This window comes from Aulonocara sp. 'chitande type north' Nkhata Bay, linkage group LG3 (assembly GCF_057382095.1).
Source record: "Aulonocara sp. 'chitande type north' Nkhata Bay isolate Kocher_YH1m ecotype deep benthic linkage group LG3, A_spYH_male_GT1.1, whole genome shotgun sequence".
In the NCBI taxonomy this organism is placed as follows: Eukaryota; Metazoa; Chordata; class Actinopteri; order Cichliformes; family Cichlidae; genus Aulonocara; species Aulonocara sp. 'chitande type north' Nkhata Bay.
The window spans coordinates 20,278,109-20,295,402 of NC_141346.1; the positions used below are offsets into that span (position 1 = coordinate 20,278,109).

The window sequence follows — 17,294 nt, forward strand, 5'->3', positions numbered from 1 at the left end:
AAACAGTCTGATGGCGTGTGGGACAAAGGAGTTTTTAAGTCTGTTGGTTCTTGTCTTTGGGAGAAGCAACCTGTCACTGAACAGACTCCTCTGGTTGTTTATGGCCGTGTGCAGAGGATGCCCAGCATTGTCCATAATGTCCAGCAGTTTCTTTAGTGTCCTTTTCTCTGCCACTGTCACCAGAGTGTCCAGCTTCATGCCGACCACAGAGCTAGCCTTCCTGATCAGTTCCTCCAGCCTGGATGAGTCCTTCTTTGCTGTGCTGCTCCCCCAGCACACCACAGCATAGAAAAGTACTCCAGCAACCACTGACTGGTAAAACATCCTCAGGAGCTTCCTGCAGATGTTAAAAGACCTCAGCCTCCTGAGGAAGTACAGTCGGCTTTGGGTGTTTTTATACAGGTGCTCTGTGTTGCATGACCAGTCCAGTTTGTTGTCCACCCACAGCCCGAGGTACTTGTACTTGTTGACCACCTCCACCTCCTCCCCCTCTATCTGAACCGGCAGGGGACCTTCTCTGGACCTCCCGAAGTCCACAACCAGTTCCTTACGGTGTGTTCACACCGAACGCGATGGACGTGAATAAAACGCCCCAAACGCCCCTAAATTGACGCGTGTACATTCGCGTCTCAACGCGTGTCCAAGAAAAATCCATCGCGCGTCAAAATATGATATTTTGACGCGCGTGAACCGGAAATGTGGGAGGAATGTGGGAGGAAGTTGTGCCAGACCGGTATCTTTGCAAGATGGCAGCTTTCGAGCTAGCGCTTGAAGAGAGAGTCTCCCTTCTCTATTTACTGTGGAGAGCAGAGCAGCAGCGTAAAAGACGTCCTCGCCGTACCTGGGTCCATCAGGTCCTCCAGAGGCGTGAGCAGTTTGGTGAGTTTCACCATTTGCTCCAGGAGCTGCGCCTGGATGACGGCCGATTCCAGCGCTATCACCGTCGGCCAGTTTGAGAACCTGCTTTCCCTCGTCGGTCCCAGCATCGCCCGCCTAGACACCAACTACAGGCGCTCAATCCCACCTGCAGAGCGCCTGTCCGTCTGCCTGAGGTTAGTAAAAGTATTTAATACGGTAGTCCTTTATTGATACCTGTGCTAATATGCTAAACCATCCATTTATACACTGCTATCATGGATGTGCTATGCTAACAGTGAATGCTGTCGGTGTTTACCGATAATATTCCTAGTGATACTCAGACGGTCTCATCAAGTCCCGATTTAATTCGATTTATGCTGTTATCAGTGTTTGAATGATAGCATGGCTGTGGTGTCATAGGTATGCTCTCGGTGTTTGCTGATATCAAACTGGTATTAGGACCAATGTGGGTTAATCTTTGTAGTGATACTCACTCCTTTTTTTTATTTAGACCTGGTTTAATTCTGGGATAGTTGAATATTTGTATATAATCACCGCAGACTGTTTTGGATTATATCTAAAATATATCATGTAATTATCCTTATAATTACAAAATGTTTTATGTAAGATTTATGTTTTGTAATTTGGAATTTTGGAATTTCAATAATGTATTTTGTAACTGCAGTACACATAATACTCATTTTAAACAATTTTGTCCAGGTTCCTTGCCACTGGGGACTCCTTCAGGACCATCGCGTTCAGAGGCTGTCCTGGTGAGGGAGAAGTTCATGGCTCACTTCTCGGCAGAGGGAGCCGTGTCTTGGCAACCAAAGGAGTAGCCTGTTTGAAGTCTGAGTGACTTCCCCACAACGGCTCTTTTAAGAGCCACCCACAAACCTCTAAAGAGTGTTCCTGTCTTTTTAAATTTTTCTTAATAAATGGAGCTCTACGCCAAAATAAACTAACCTCTTTTTACTCTGCAACTTGTTTTCACTATGTTCCTGTATACAGTGTGGTGCAAAAGTTTGGGCAACCTTATTAATAGTCATTATTTTCCTGTATGAATTGCTGTTACAGTAAAAAATGTCACTTACATATATCATATAGGAGACACACACATTGATATACACTACATATTTATATTATTTCTCTTTTTTTGTGTTGCCAATTTATGCACCTGCTTGATTTGGTTTAAACAGTTATTGCACACTTTCTGTAAATCCAGTGAACTGCATTTCACTTCTCAAATATCACTGTGTGTCTCCTATATGATGTATTTAACTGACAATTTTTATTGTGACAACCAACGATTTGTACAGGAAAATAATTACTTTTCACAATGTTGCCCAAACTTATGCATCCCACTGTATTAGTATGTTTTGTTATTAGTGTAATATGAAATAAATTCTACTTTTGTCAAGTCGGGTGCCAATATTTGCTGTGTAGTAGAACAAAGACATTTGTCATTATAAATGTTTATTTGATAAAAGATATAAATTCAGTAACAAAAAGATTCAACATAAATATATGAAATTTAACTATTTACAGACAGACAGGAATAAAAAGGACCCAGCTTGGAGTGGAAGAGCCTCAGGGAGAAGGAGGATAAACATAAGAACATTGTTTCTGCTCTGGAGAGCTGCTGCCTCATCAGAAAACTACTGATCATTAGGGTCCAATGTTTCCAAATTTAGCACAGCTGTGCTGTTTTCATAAACTGATTTATAAATTTGGAATTTCACGAATTCTCGTGTCTGAGGCGGCATGCTCTCCAGAGCAGGAACAAGGCTGAGGAGGAAATGTTCAGTTGCAGACGGGCGTGGCCTCTTTAGGGTCTCCAGGATAGCCAGCTCCACCGCCGATGGACCGTCCTGGGACCCTTCCCTCGCCCGCCTTCGAGCTGTCCTCCTCTGTGGGCCTGTAAAACACAGAACAAAACACCACAAAGAAATGAGAAGGTTGCTACTAGATTTTCATTTTCAAAATTGAAGAAAACCAGGATATGAACAGATTGGTTGTAGATATTTAGTAAAGGTGATCACAAGGGGATTCAAGCAAGTAAAAAGCTATCAGTGCTTGATGTTCATACCTGTGGGTGCAGCAGCAGGAGTGGAGGGACCAGGGACTGGGGAGTCAGGAGAAGCAACATGGGAGGACTCTGCTGCATGATTACTTGACTCTATCAAGACAATATTAAATGTTAACAGGTTGAAGACAATAGTCATAGAGAATATTATATTATTATATACTTATTATTATATACAGTGGTCTCTCATTTATTGCAGCACATGAACAGTAGTCACAGTTCTCACAAGTTGATTCTCAAAGTGCAAACCTTTGTCGATTTTAAAACGTATTATGCCGCGCTTTTTCTCCGTCTGCGGCGCCACTTTTGTGCGCCTTTTTCCCTCCCCGGTGCAGGTTTTATATTTCCGAATGAGGGTCATAGTTAAGAGTGTTTTTGTGCTGTTTTTTTCTATTGGACATGATGGATATCAAAACCAAACATGATAAGTTTGGCAAGCGCAGGAGACACGACACGGAGGAGATTTGTCATTTGGGCTGCAGAATGCAATGCTGTACGGTGCAATAAAAACAAAATCAGCGAAAAGGCGAGGCAGTGACGGATGAACAGCGGGACTACTGTATACTGTTTATTAATAAACAAAATATATTCCTGTATGACAACACGCATTAATTAACTGCCTACATTAATTCATTGTAAACATACCTTCTGACTGACACTCCCCTGCTGCCTCTTCGGGCTGTCCCTGGTCCTCGGGGGAGAAGTTCTCCACGGTCCGCACCATATTACCGCTAGTCTCCCGCGGGGTGAGGAAGGGGTCCAGAAACCCCATGACCGCGAAGAACTTCCATCTCCTCCCCGATCCTGCTGCCGACCCACTCCTCTTCTCCTTCTCTGCCCTCTTCTCCTTATTATAGGTGTCCCTGAGGCTCTTCCACTTTCTCCTGCAGATGTCCTCTGAATAAACGCATTATCTGGTTAGCGGAAAGGTATTTGTACAACAGTGGGAAAATCGCGGGACAGTAGGCAGGCTTGCTAGCTTGCTAGCTTTTGCGCGGCTTCATCGGGTCAGTCTGAAAATTAAAAAGAAGAAGGAATGAACTTACCAGGTTGCCCGATCTCCTCACTTATGTGTCTCCAAGCTAGGTCCTTTTTATTCCTGTCTCGGTAAAAATAGTAGCTGGCATCATACAGCTCAGGGTGGTTAGCCACAGCGCTGATTAGCTTTTCCTCCATACTGAATGAAGAATGAAGGGCTTTGGCTGGATCTGCCCCTTTGACCTAGGTCAGAGCCACGTCACCAGGCTCCTGATTGGTTGTCGCGGCGCGATTTGACGCTCGAGTTCAGCTTTTTCCAACTCGAGCGGTAGACGCGAAACGCGCGTATGCACAAAATGCAACACAAAAACTGACGCGCGTGGTTTTATTCGCGCGTCAAACGCGCCAGACGCGCTACACTGACGCGCGTTTCACGCGTTTTGGCGTTTTCGCGACGCAAATCTGCTTCCGAATTTTCGCGGGACCCGCAATCGCGCGTCATCGCGCCTTTCCATTGACTTTACATGTAAACCTGACGCTCTATTCGCGTCCATCGCGTTCGGTGTGAACACACCGTTAGTCTTTGAGGTGTTGAGTTGCAGGTGGTTTGTGTGACTCCACGCGACAAGGTTCCTCACCAGACTTCTCTACTCCTCTTCCTGATCATCCCAGATACACCCCATGATGGCTGTGTCATCTGCAAACTTCTGAATGTGGCATAATTCAGAGTTGTAGCAGAAGTCAGAGGTGTACAGGGTGACCATTGTCAATCAATCTCGTGCCGTGTCTCCTGTACATTACAGAATGTGTCCAGCTTGTCAAGTTTAAATAAATCTTTGATCGCTACCAGTGTGGCTTTGAAGTGCTGTACTGTGTGTTTGTAAGTTTTCTCGCCAACAAACACAACAATGGCGATGAAACGTTTTGCACCGTCAAAGTCACCTGCGGGTTTCTTTGGTTTCATTCTATAATACTGGACTTATTTTTCTACAAAGGTTTGAACTTTGAGAGTGTTTAAACAAGAGAGAAAAGTGTGAAAATGTTCATGCCTGTCTGAGAAAAGTGTATAAAGTGTGTTGTGAGGGGTTCTATAGCCTTAAAACATCTATAATAATTGTATAAAAATAAAGTTGGCTACTTCGCAGATTTCACCTATTGCGGGTTAATTTTAGAACATAACTATCCCGATAAACGAGGGACCACTGTACTAAGTAATTTATTGAGAATTTTTCAGAAAAACAATATTTCCCCATTGGATAAGCAGAAGAAAATGGATGAACGGATAATATTTCACCATTTTACTAGGGTGACCAACCGTCCTCTTTTTTGCAGTTGTTGACTTGTAAAAGCCTATCGTTTAAATATGTTAAAGTTTTCTTTAAGCAATTGTATTATTAAAGTTTTTCTTGACTAAGCCAAATCTTCTCTTTTTTGGAAATCAAAATATGGTCACCCTAATTTTACAAGATAAGTTTGCTTTACTTTATGGGGTGCAGCCCATATTATTGAGTCATTTAACCTGGACTGAATTCATGGTATTTTACCAGACAGGAGACACTCCTTTCCTGTACAGCTCTTTTGGTAGTTATGTTTAAACAGTGATTGCGAAAGAAAAAAAAAAAATCCATCCATCTGCTTATCCTTTTCAGGGTCACGGGGGGCGTTGGAGCCTATCCCAGCTGTCATAGGGCACAAGGCGGGGTACACCCTGGACAGGTCGCCAGTCTGTCGCAGGGCCAACACACAGGGACAGACAACCATTCACTCGCACATTTACACCTAGTGGTAATTTGGATTATCCAATTAACCTATCCCCACAAGCTGCATGTCTTTGGACGGTGGGAGGAAGCCGGAACCCAGAGAGAACCCACGCAAACACGGGGAGAACATGCAAACTCCACACAGAAAGACCCCGGCCTGATGTTGGAATTGAACTCAGGACCTTCTTGCTGTGCGGCAACAGTGCTAACCACCGTGCCACCGTGCTGCCCAAGAAAAAAAAAATCTTAGAATTTCTTAAACATTTCTTGCATTTTTCAACTGTCTTTTTTTCATCAACAACATGAAGTGCAGGTCTTCAGGGCCAGCTTATGTGATAGGAATTCCGTGGAAAGTGCAGGGTATCAAGCAAGTCCAGGGGATCAATCACTGCTCAATCTCATCATAACAACTTTATTCTCTTAAACATTAGATCTTTAAACCATAGTCTAAGTGGATATATCACCTGAAACTTAGATTTGCTCTAAATCTGACCAGGCCTGCTTCAATTCACAACTGAAAAGTGTCTGTAGAATATTTTTGCCTGTACAGTATAGTTATTTATTTATTATTTTATTTTGTAACAATGGAAAAAAGTATTTACTCCTTTTCTGTTAGCTGACACCCATCCTAGAGTAAATAAGTGCAACAGACAGAAGTGGTACCAGCACGTACAGACAGATTTACACTTTAAAAGATTGAGAGAAACTGTATTGTGATCTAAGGAGCTTGGAAGGAAAAGCATCTGGACTTCTTTAACCTCCTAGAACCTGGCGTCCACATATGTGAACGTCACATTTTGGGTTGCCTAGACTAAAATATGTAAATCATGTAAATTGACAGAGTGAGTGCACAGAGGGCACCAAATTTTTGCAGAGTTGCCACAGACCTCCAAACTTCATGCGGTCTGCAGATCATGTGGATTTAGTCGTGAACCGTTTACCAAGCAGCGCGACCTGATTTCTGCTTGTCTAGTCTGCCATCTGGTGGAAAAAGGCGGTAAGTGCACGTATGACCGCCTGGGTCCACTTTTTTTCTTCTTTGTTTCTGTCTCAAATAAGCAGCTGCTACAAAGAAACCCCCGAACTGCCTCGCTTCTGTGTTTTATCCATGCCGGCTCCCTTACAGTCCGCCGGGCTTTGAGAAACACGCGCTTTAGGTACGTCCGTTACTTGGCTAGCCGAAGCTGTTAGCTTCCTCAGCAGCTACAACAGACTGCGACGTTTACGGTAGAGGGTGTTTGTACTAGCAACCTCGGACGCTGACTTCAGCATTTAGATAAAAAAAAAAGAAGACGATGACGAAGCGGCGACCGCGTTAAACAGCTAACTAGCTTGAGCCCGCTGGTGAAGTGCGGTTATAAAACAAAGGGATTAGCAATGCTGGCCTCGGAGCTGTAGCAACACCTAATAACGGTCGCAGCTAACAGTTTTTACAGTAAACAAATGCTATGACGAAAAGCATTGCATAGAAGTACTAGTATTGTGTTAATCACAGGATAAGTCGCTCTACTTTCCCCTCTGCTGATGTGAGCGTTGGTGGTATAGTGGTTAGCATAGCTGCCTTCCAAGCAATTGAGCCGGGTTCAATTCCCGGCCAACGCAAAGTCATTTCTTCACTAAAGTGGCAACTTTAGATTCTACTGTTAACAATTGCATATTTAGAAACGTGCTCACCCCAACGGTTTTCATTTGGTGTCTGAAAGCTTTTTGTGGTATGAAAACTAAAGTCATTTAAACACACTGTTAGAATTTAAAGCTACCCGGATTTTCAGGCACTAATGCAGGCACAATCAGCTGTCTGTCCTGTTAATGGGGACTTTGGCACGACTGTCCTATCCTCTCTTGCTTGCCGTGATCAAATTCAGTGAGTGTTCATACCAACGGGACAGGAATTTTATTCTACAAACTTAAACATGAAGAGGAACTCATGACACTAAATACAAAATATATTTAAAAAATATATAACTTGTCTCTTATGTTGTTCCTGCAGCTGCTGAATGAGCTCTGTTAGTACATGCCGACATGGGGAGGTATTTCCACAGCGAGGTGGACATTAAGAGCCCGTGGCATCAGGTGCTGGCTGCCTTCTGGCAGTGCTACCCAAACCCATACAGGTAATTAATCAGAATCAGAATCAGAAAGGGTTTTATTGCCAAATGTTGAGCAGGTTTACAACATTAGGAAATTGCTGCGGTGCTTCAGTGCAAACATACTGTCATAAATTGCGCTTAAATAGACATGAAAAAATAAAAGTAAGAATAAGAATTAAAAGTGCTACGTAGAAAGATATATGCATGAGATATACATGAGATATATACATGAGAATAAGAATTAAAAGTGCTACGTAGAAAGAGTGCAGGTGGTGATCAGTGCCAAACATGGAATGATGCAGTGAACACAGCGTAGGGTCATGTGTTAGTGGTGGGAACAGTCGTACGTTTATTGTTCATGTGTCCAACAGCAGAGGGGAAGAAACTGTTCTTATGGTGAGAGGTTCTGGTGCGAATGGACCGGAGCCTCCTGCCTGAGGGGAGCAGGTCAAACAGACTGTGTCCAGGGTGAGAAGGGTCAGCTGAGATCCGAGCTGCACGCCGCAGTGTCCTGGAGGTGTACAGGTCCTGCAAAGATGGGAGTCTGCAGCCAATCACCTTCTCAGCAGAGCGCACAACACGCTGCAGTCTCTGTTTGTCCCTGATAGTGGCTCCAGCGTACCACACGGTGATGGAGGAGGTGAGGATGGACTCGATGATTGCGGTGTAGAATTGCATCATCGTCCGTGTTGGCAGGTTGAATTTCTTCAGCTGCCTCAGGAAGTACATCCTCTGCTGGGCTTTCTTGATGACGGAGGTGATGGTGGGCTCCCACTTCAGGTCCTGGGTAATGGTGGTACCCAGGAAGCGGAATGAGTCCATGAATGATTGTTTCAGTGAATATGCAAAGTAATTTCCATCAATGAATCTGATATTTTTCCCTTATAAAACAGTGAAAAATGTCACCTTATTATCTAGTACAATAAAAGAAAAAAAAAACACATTAGTCCATTTTCTCCAGACAATGGACAAAGTGGACCAAACTGTCGTGCTTTTATCTTGACTGCATCAACCCTGGGTGTTGTTTGGAGAACTTCAGTTTTTTAAACAATAAAAGACATTTAAAAAAACAGAATGTGTGAGTGTTCTCAAAAAAATAGATCTGTTTTGGTGTACCAGCACCCATGTACTCACGGAAGATGTCCTATACCGCGAGGTCACCTCCAGCAACCACCTGCTGTCCAGGCGACTGCTGACGAAGACCAACCGCCTGCCGGGCTGGGCGGAGCGGGTCTTCTCCATGCACATGGCTCGGGCGGTCTACGTCCTGGAAGATTCTATCGTGGACCCTCAGGCCCACACGCTCATCACCAAGACCTGGAACCTGAACCACAACACGCTGATGGTGAGATGCGCTCTGATTAGATCACTGTGGTTAATTAACCCCCCCACCCCCACCCCATGACAGATAGGATAGAGTTCAGATTGATGGTCTTATTGTCATCAAGCGATTTCTCCCACTTTGAATGGGGCAGTTTGCAGTTTGAGATAACCAATCAGAAAATGGCCACGAGCTGTGAATAGCATGAAAGCATGAGATCATGGTCATAGATGTAATAGAGCAGACCTTCCCAAAGTGTGGAGCCATTGCAGGGGGGGCGCGGTATGAAAAGGGAGGGAGAGAGAAAACAAAACTCTTGGACACTGCTAGCACAGGGCGCCCACAGAAATGCAAAGCAGGAGATGAAGCATCGCTGAATATGTTTCCAAACCAACTTCATTCTAAGCCAAAGACTAGAAAATCTGGCGAAGCATATCTGCCCTTTGGTTTCACCTGCACAAGTGCCAAGTGCACAAGTCTCCCCTGCAGGATTGGTTTTCCCTGCGTTGGGAGCAGCACTGTGCTCTCCCTATCACGGACAAACAGTATCCCACAGTTGTTTATGTTTTTAAACCCATTTTGCACAGAGAGGCATTTTTTGAAAAATGCATTGATAGCAATGTTGAATATTATTACACATACAGTAAAATAATCACACCGTGACGCCTCTGCCTTTCTAAATGGAGGGACAGTAACTGCGTTTGTATATGTTAGTGTGTAAAACCTGTAGACAGTAAGATTAACAGTATTTTGTCTCTATCTGCCATTCTGCAATTCATCTCATGTAAACAATAACGTGCGCACAGCGTGACGTGAAAAAAGGCACATACCTTTGACGTTGCGTGACGAACTCTGTATTCCTCGTCCACACGTAAACGGAAAAAAAGGAGTTTTTAAAAAAATCTCCGTTTTTGGTGATTCGAAATGCTGTTTATGTGTCAACGAAACAGCTGCGTTTTCAAAAATACCCGTGTAGGTGTGGACGTAGTGTAATAGTTTACTTTCTTACTGCCTGTAATTTATTGCAAGTTACTTGTATTTGCTTAATTGTTTACTAAATGTTTGAGGTGTGAAAGAAACCACAATGGAGCAAAATATGGGCGTGTGTGGTTGGAGGATGTGTTTGTGCGTGTGCGTGCGTGTTGTAAAACAAAGGCAGCAAAAAAGTTTGGGAACCACTGTAATAGAGGAACCAGCTGACATGGTTTGAGCACCTGAATAGGAGATCTCCTGCACATCTAGACTTTGATGGACTAGGTCAGGGGTTTTGGGCATGTCCAGCTGTGAGGAGACCTGTGACAGAAACAGGACTGGACTGGGAATGCCTTGCTGGAAAGGCTGGAGATAGTTGCCTAAATGAGGCCATTCTCTCCACTTTTGCTCATCTCAGAAAGGACAAGAAAATGGATGAATTTGCGGATTTAAAGAACTGCACTGAACACAGGTATAAATGCTTTTTGACTGGAAAACTACAAGGCCTCTTACAGTCTGGTTGGTTTTAACATTTTCAGTATTTAACTAAGTTCAAATCAAATCACTTTTATTGTCACATCACATGTGCAGGTACATTGGTACAGCACATGTGAGTGAAATTCTTGTGTGCGAGCTTCATAAGCAACAGAGTTGTGCAAAATACAATAATGTAAACAGGCAAAATACAAGAATGGCTGATCTGAAACTAATAAATATATGTACAATATATAATAGTATATGCATTTCTGGATGTGTATACTAAATATTTTTCTACGTGTGTGTGTGTGTACACATATTTTACAAATTAAATAGAGTAAACAATAAATAAAATAATTTCTATATTGGTTAGAATTAAGATTATTTTTATTTTTCCAGTTCATGAGGACTGTTTTCTTGGCTATGCATAGGGCAGTGAAGATCATATGGGCTATATTCTTTTCTGAAGTGACATTATCTAAGCTGCCCAGTAGACACACTAAGGGGGAAGTTGGAATGTTACATTTCAGACACTTTGATAAGTCTTCACATATCTCGCGCCAAAACTTTTGCACTGGTGGACAGAACCAAAGAGCGTGGATGTAATTGTCTGGTGTGTTGCCTTGACAGTGTGAGCAGTTGTTGGAAGATGTAAAGCCCATCTTGAACATCCGATGACCTGTATAGTGCACTCTATGAAGTATTTTGTATTGTATTAATTGCAGACTGGGATTTTTAATTAATTTAAAAGTTTTTAAGCAAATCTGAGACCAGAAGTTTTGGTCTAGGTTGACTGATAAATCTGCTTCCCACTTTGCAGTAGGAAGGGATATTGATTCATCTAATTTAGAAAGTGTTCTGTATATTTTAGATAATAATTTGGGGGATTTAAGAGTAAGAAAATGTGCCGCACTTAGTGGTGTTTGTAATTCAACTTGACTGAGGTTAAATTTCTTTTTTACTATGGATTTAATTTGTTGATATTCTAAAAACCTTGTCTTGTTGATCCCATATTGTTCAACTAGTCTGTCAAATGGAATAAATTCTGTTCCCTCTAGTATATGTTCTAAGTATTTAATTCCTTTACAACTCCATTCTGGGAAATTAATCATATTATTGTTTTGTAATATGTCAGGGTTATTCCAGATAGGTGTACGTTTGCATGGGATTAATGAAGACTCCGTTATTTTTGTTCTGGATGGGACGACATCTTCCACGCATTTCCTGATAAATCCACAGACTGAGTCTATGTACTCATCAATGTCCCTAGCAGCCACGTGAAACATTTCCCAGTCCGCGTGATCAAAACAGTCCCGCAGCGTAGACTCCGATTGGTCCGTCCAAAAGTGCACCGCCCTCCGGGTTGAATATAATACTTTTTCCTGTGCTTGAACAGTTTGTGTTTGGAGTAAAAACGGGCTTTTTTGTACATTTTCTACCGTCTCTGCCTCTAAGACTGTTGTGGAGCGGTGTCTGTTTGAAGAGAACCATGGTCAGCCATCTTGGACCAAATTGAGGAGGGAGGCCTGGATCTCCACAGCTGTATATGGACTGGGTCGACCCATACAGGTATACACAAACATACAAATGTTTCAGTCCTAGGGAAAATTGGCCACCAAAACCCAAACTCAACCTACTATCACTTAAAGTATAAAGAACACACCAGCTTCTCTTAGTGTATTTCTGATAGAGATTGACAGACCACGTGACCTTCGTGCATTGCTTTGTGGGTACCCGTGGCAACAAAATCAAAACACTGCATCAAGCGCTAGTATTTCCAGCACCGGTAATCATTAATTCTGTGGTTTTAATCCCTAATTGCATTTTATTTACCCCAAAAACAGTTATGTACAAAACGACGGACAACACGGCAGGTCCGTACAAAGACAGACTTGACGAAAAGGCAAAAAAAAAGGACAAGGAAAAAATCAAAGGATTGAAAGGGTCAGACCCATACGAGCATACAGAGTGGAGTAAGGACGTTAGCGTGCTGCCCAACTTTCATCACGGACATATTTATTATTGTATGGTCCTAAGTGTGAGTGTATGCACTTCATGTTTATTAACTTCAGATCCCTGCAACAAGCCCAGGTCCAGTTTACTTTTGGTGATTTGGACTATTCCATTTCACAGCTGTTGTTACATTTTTTTTCCCTTTTTCTTCTGTACAGGCCAACGAAATCTGTTTGTAGTTTCAGGTTGTAGTATTACACAACATTTTCAGATCTAATAGAAAAAAAATAAGTGTTTCATAATTCATTCAATTTATTGTCTTTCTTTATAACTGGCATTATTGTTTCATTCTATTATAGAATCTTACAAGAAAGAGGCAAAATTGTATTCCATTATGCTTTATTAGCTGCTTCAATAAAAAACAAATCAACAATGCAAAAAACAACAACAAAAAAACAACAACAACAACATTGGAAACCAGCATAGTAGAAAACAGTTATTCATCACTTGATTGCTTGAAAACAACACTTGGGCACATATATGCGGGATTTTCGTGGCTGTTTTGATCTCGCTCTCTCTTAACCGATCAAATCTGGCTGTGGTAGCAGCTTTAAACTCAGTATGATCCAGGTTGATAGAGGGTGCTCAGTCTGGATCACATTCCAGCATTTTGCATTGGTTTTCCTACAAAACATAACAAACATTAGCCCGCAAAGCCACAGTGAACAAAGCAGCATAGCGCAATGAATTCTATTCAAATCAATATAAGACTTACTTGTAACCTACATCACCAATTATGTTATGATAAATTACGTAATAACTACAACAGAAGACTTACTGTTGTGGAAATGCTTGGAGCAGACTAACATGTGAGCTGGAGTGTTCTGAAACGTTATATTTGGTCTTCAAATTGCTCCAATCCAGGCCATACGTCAGCTCTTGTTACTTCGGAAACATGGCTTGAACAATTTCTCTTCCATGACGTAATCCCATAAACAATCTCTTTACCCGTCGGCTTCCCGTGGCTGTCATGCGACCAGCTATTGCAGTTAATAATACAACAGCTTCTCGCCATTTTTTGTGTTTCTTTTTATCCCTGTGTGACTGTTTTCATGTGAAAGCATGCGTGCGCTAGTACCTCTTGCCACGAATTCCCAGAATCCTTTGTGGTTTTACCCCAGAATGACATCACATTTTCAATCTCTATAAAAGATCCCCAGTAATGGCTGGAGGTGTGGTCAACACGAACTTGATAACGGCTGCTTAGTTTGCCTTAATGTTCTGCATGTTTGCGATTATAATTTTATTCCATTATTTTTGCAGTTGGGTTGTTATGCTTGTTACATAGCTTCATGTTGGCTTAGCTAATATCTCGGTTACTCCTTGGCAATGCAGGTCATAAATAAAACCCCTGACTAGTTAGCGAGTTGTTGCTGGGGAAATTCGTTGCAAAGAGGGTGCTGCACCAAAATTCTGTCTGCGATTGGTTTGGTCTCTTATCAGATTGTCCATTGTCGCCCATAGTTTGCATGGAAGATGCTGACTTGTCTGCAAACACTCAGAACATTGTGAAGTAATACCTCCTGGCTCTCAAGCCAAGCCAAGATACCAATACCAACTATGTGACACTTCGTCAGTATCTATATACAGCTAACGTATGGTGCGGGTATTTATCTTTGACTAATTCTTTGTCTTTCTCCGCCAGGAATTCGGTCTCGCCAGGTTTAAAAGTAACCAAGCTAAAGCCATGAGAGGGCTGGAGTACTCTCTCTCCAAGCTACAGAGTAAGTCACAAATACATGCACACACAAATCTGTATTTCACCTCTGAGGGCTTCACCAAAACCTGAAGCTTAATTACCACAAGCTATGTGTTTTTGTACAAAAGTCCTGAAACTGTAAAAAGAAATCCAGTTAAAACCAAGAAAACAAACGTCAGCCTATCACAAAACCGCTGTTTTTTTCTTTCTTAAAAAGGGAAATCATCATTTAAAAACTATGGTTTTTATTTTCTCTGATCATCTTTGTCTAATTTAACTTTTAGAGCATTTCATTAAACGTTGGTCTCAATCTAGTATCAGATTGAGACCAACATTTACTGTATTGCACACCTTTGGTGGTGGCTTAGAGTGATGTCAAATTTTTCATTGATTTTTAGATTTGGTCACAGGATTCACATTTTTTTTTTATTTATTAAAATATGAATAACAAATGTCATATGAGTCTTCTCTTTTGACTTTTTTATGTAGATGTAGTTTAGATCAGCCTGATTTTCGGTCATTAGAACTTAAACCTTAGATTGCATATAAAAGACGACGGTACACTCCGGGTATGAGAACTGTGCATTTTCTTTTCTTGTTTTAAACCTTAAACCTATTTTCAGCTCCATTATGCTCATATTCAGTTTATTTTTCACTTCAGGGCTCAGATCAGTGTGACAGTTCCTCATTTTCTACTTTTATTTATCCACAGCTAGTGACCAGGGAGAGTCATCAGAGAAGCAAAAGCCCCTCCCACCACAAGCCACGCCGACCCCCAACCAGAAACCCAAACAGTTTGTCTGAACCTCAGTAGGAACAACAAGCCCACAATACAGATTGACAGACCACGTGACTTTTGCGCATTGCATGCCGGGAACTCGTGGCAAAACAATCCAAGTACCGCATCAAATGCAAGTATTTGCAGCACTGCAAAACGTTCATTCTCCGGTTCCAATACCTTCTTGCTTTTTCTTTGCCCCCCAAAAAAGGTATGTACAAAACGAAGGATAACAATGCTGGTCTGTACAAAGACAGACTCGACGAAAAGGCAAAGAAAAGATACGTGGAAAAAAATCAAAGGAGTGAAAGGGTTAGACCCTTACGAGCACACAGAGTGGACAAAAGACGTTAGCGTGCTGCCCAACTTTCACCACCACCAGTGCATACATTCATGAAGTTTAGTAACTTCAGGTCACTGCAACAAGCCCAGGTACAGTTTACCGACGGATGGGTACAGGACCTTGAAATGCACCGTGTAGAACGAAAGACCATCGTACAAACAAAGGTAAGTTTACCAGTCTCACAAATTGTCTTCATAAATACACATTCGTTAACCGTTTATTAATAGGACCTTTAAGCTCAATGGTAATTAATTAGTAGTGGAAATAATTTCTGGTACGGATTACAGAAATGTAGCAGTGACAATAATATTGTATGCTGTAATCGTACTGGGCAATTAGTGATACAAAAAACCAAAAAACCTGTTTTATCTGCTTTACCCGTCGGCTTCCCGTGGCTGTCATGTGACCGGCTATTGCAGTTAATAATACAACAGCTTCTTTCCATTTTTTGTGTTTCTTTTTATCGCTGTGTAACTGATTTCAATTGAAAGCCTGCGTGCGCTAGTACCTCTTGCCACGAATTCCCAGAATCCTTTGCGGTTTTACCCTTAAATGACGTCACATTTTCAATCTCTATGGCTCGTTTGAAGAGCAGCACTAAAACGGTGGGGCATCCACTCATCCTCAGTTCTGATTGGTGACACATTAGCTGATACTGATTACTTTTCAAAGTCACCAATCAGAGCAATGAACTACAATAATTCCCAGGATTCCTTGGGACTGATTTAATCATCTTATTAAAGTTTTAGTAATTTTTTTTTTAAGTTTGCAGTTTGTAATTTGTCAGTTATGTAATGTAAACATGATATTAAGTTAATAATTTAAGTTTACGTTGACTTTTCTTATCTTTGTTTTTATATTTTTATATGGAAATAGTGTTTTGTCTTATTTTGTAGAATTCTCTGAATGATTATTGTCATCTTGGATTTCTTTGGGACCTCCCACAGTAAATGTCTTAAGAGATTTTCTATCAATAGGAACGGGTTTACATCAGATTCAGGTAGTTTAGAATCAGACTGTTGTAGAAATGCATGTTTCATAGTATCCATATGCCAGTTTGAGTAGATGTTTGTTTTCTGGTGGTATGGCTCTGATCTTAAAATTCCAATAGATTTATGTTCTGGATAATTGGCCAACCCATTGAGACCAAGGGGAAGGTCAGAGTTGAGTTTTGTTTTGTCTCATGCTAAAGAGGATATTGTGTTTTAGATGTAGTCTTATCCGTTTTGGCTTGAAAAAGGGTTGTCAGTAACCTGGTGTATGTTAATATTGCAGCATGCCAAGCTGCATTATGCAAAATCAACCTCTGGGGCTAACAAATAAATCTAATGTTAAAGCACTGAACACTGCAGTTTCTCTAATATCCACTTCAGACTGGTTCTAAAAGTGACCAAAAGTGAGTCAGTTCCCACAGACGCAAAATGTCAAACTTTACAACAGAAATAAAGATATTTACAGCCTGCTACAAAAAGATATTTTGGCCATATAAACTGTCCTGCATGTTGGCTAGAAGAGGGACATCAGTGTTAAAACTTCTGCCCACTCCCTGTGTGTTCTATATAATATCTATTCACACATCTTGACGCTGAAGGTTCTACATGGTTCTTACATGGTAAAGTAAGCACCTGAAAATAAAAGAGAAAAAACTTGTGGGTTTCTCTTTGCCCGGATAAAAAGAATTTGTTAAACAGCCCTTACTGGATTGACCAATGCTTGTAATGGGAAAGCCTGAGTGAAGATATAAGAAGGAGAACTGTAGATTAACATGAGTTGGGAAGGTCTGTTGGAGCCATTTCTAAGCAACTGCAGATTCCAAGATTATCAGTTCAAGCAGTTTCATCTAAGTACAAGTTATTTGGATGTCTCATTGCTAAGGACTGAAAGAAGAGCCAAACTGTCACTATCAGATGAGAGGAAAT

At 41.6% G+C, this 17,294-nt stretch overlaps 2 protein-coding genes and 1 non-coding gene across 4 annotated transcripts; 2 read left to right on the plus strand and 1 right to left on the minus strand.

Moving 5' to 3' along the window:
* Positions 1 to 2,516: 2,516 nt before the first annotated feature.
* On the minus strand, positions 2,517 to 4,240 carry LOC147334436 (uncharacterized). Its single transcript, XM_086287334.1, has 4 exons — positions 3,991 to 4,240; positions 3,590 to 3,841; positions 2,948 to 3,037; positions 2,517 to 2,776 (listed from the first exon to the last, which is right to left on the minus strand). The coding sequence occupies exons 1-4, from the start codon at positions 4,118 to 4,120 to the stop codon at positions 2,517 to 2,519; spliced, it is 732 nt and encodes a 243-aa protein (XP_086143460.1). The 5' UTR covers positions 4,121 to 4,240.
* A 2,972-nt stretch (positions 4,241 to 7,212) lies between these two features.
* trnag-ucc (transfer RNA glycine (anticodon UCC)) lies at positions 7,213 to 7,284 on the plus strand. Its single transcript has one exon. It is a non-coding gene; the product is annotated as a tRNA-Gly (tRNA).
* A 420-nt stretch (positions 7,285 to 7,704) lies between these two features.
* On the plus strand, positions 7,705 to 15,518 carry LOC147334438 (PRELI domain-containing protein 1, mitochondrial-like). Of its 2 annotated transcripts, none has more exons than XM_086287335.1 (5): positions 7,705 to 7,796; positions 8,892 to 9,117; positions 11,998 to 12,111; positions 14,201 to 14,310; positions 14,971 to 15,518. In XM_086287335.1, exons 1-5 carry the CDS (start codon positions 7,705 to 7,707, stop codon positions 15,056 to 15,058), a joined length of 630 nt encoding a protein of 209 aa, XP_086143461.1. In that variant the 3' UTR covers positions 15,059 to 15,518. The 2 variants fall into 2 exon arrangements, with proteins under 2 accessions (XP_086143461.1, XP_086143462.1); XM_086287336.1 differs by having other exon boundaries at positions 14,201 to 14,279; positions 14,967 to 15,518.
* The last annotated feature ends 1,776 nt before the right edge of the window (positions 15,519 to 17,294 follow it).

Coding starts and splice junctions, on each gene's coding strand:
- LOC147334436 (XM_086287334.1), bottom strand. CDS start 4,120: ATGGAGGAAAAGCTAATCAGCGCTGTGGCTAACCACCCTGAGCTGTAT. Junction 3,842..3,990: donor TGAGGAGATCGGGCAACCTG/GTAAGTTCATTC, acceptor GCGTTTATTCAG/AGGACATCTGCAGGAGAAAG. Junction 2,777..2,947: donor TCCTGCTGCTGCACCCACAG/GTATGAACATCA, acceptor TGTGTTTTACAG/GCCCACAGAGGAGGACAGCT.
- LOC147334438 (XM_086287335.1), top strand. CDS start 7,705: ATGGGGAGGTATTTCCACAGCGAGGTGGACATTAAGAGCCCGTGGCAT. Junction 9,118..11,997: donor TGAACCACAACACGCTGATG/GTGAGATGCGCT, acceptor TCTGCCTCTAAG/ACTGTTGTGGAGCGGTGTCT. Junction 12,112..14,200: donor GACTGGGTCGACCCATACAG/GTATACACAAAC, acceptor TTTCTCCGCCAG/GAATTCGGTCTCGCCAGGTT.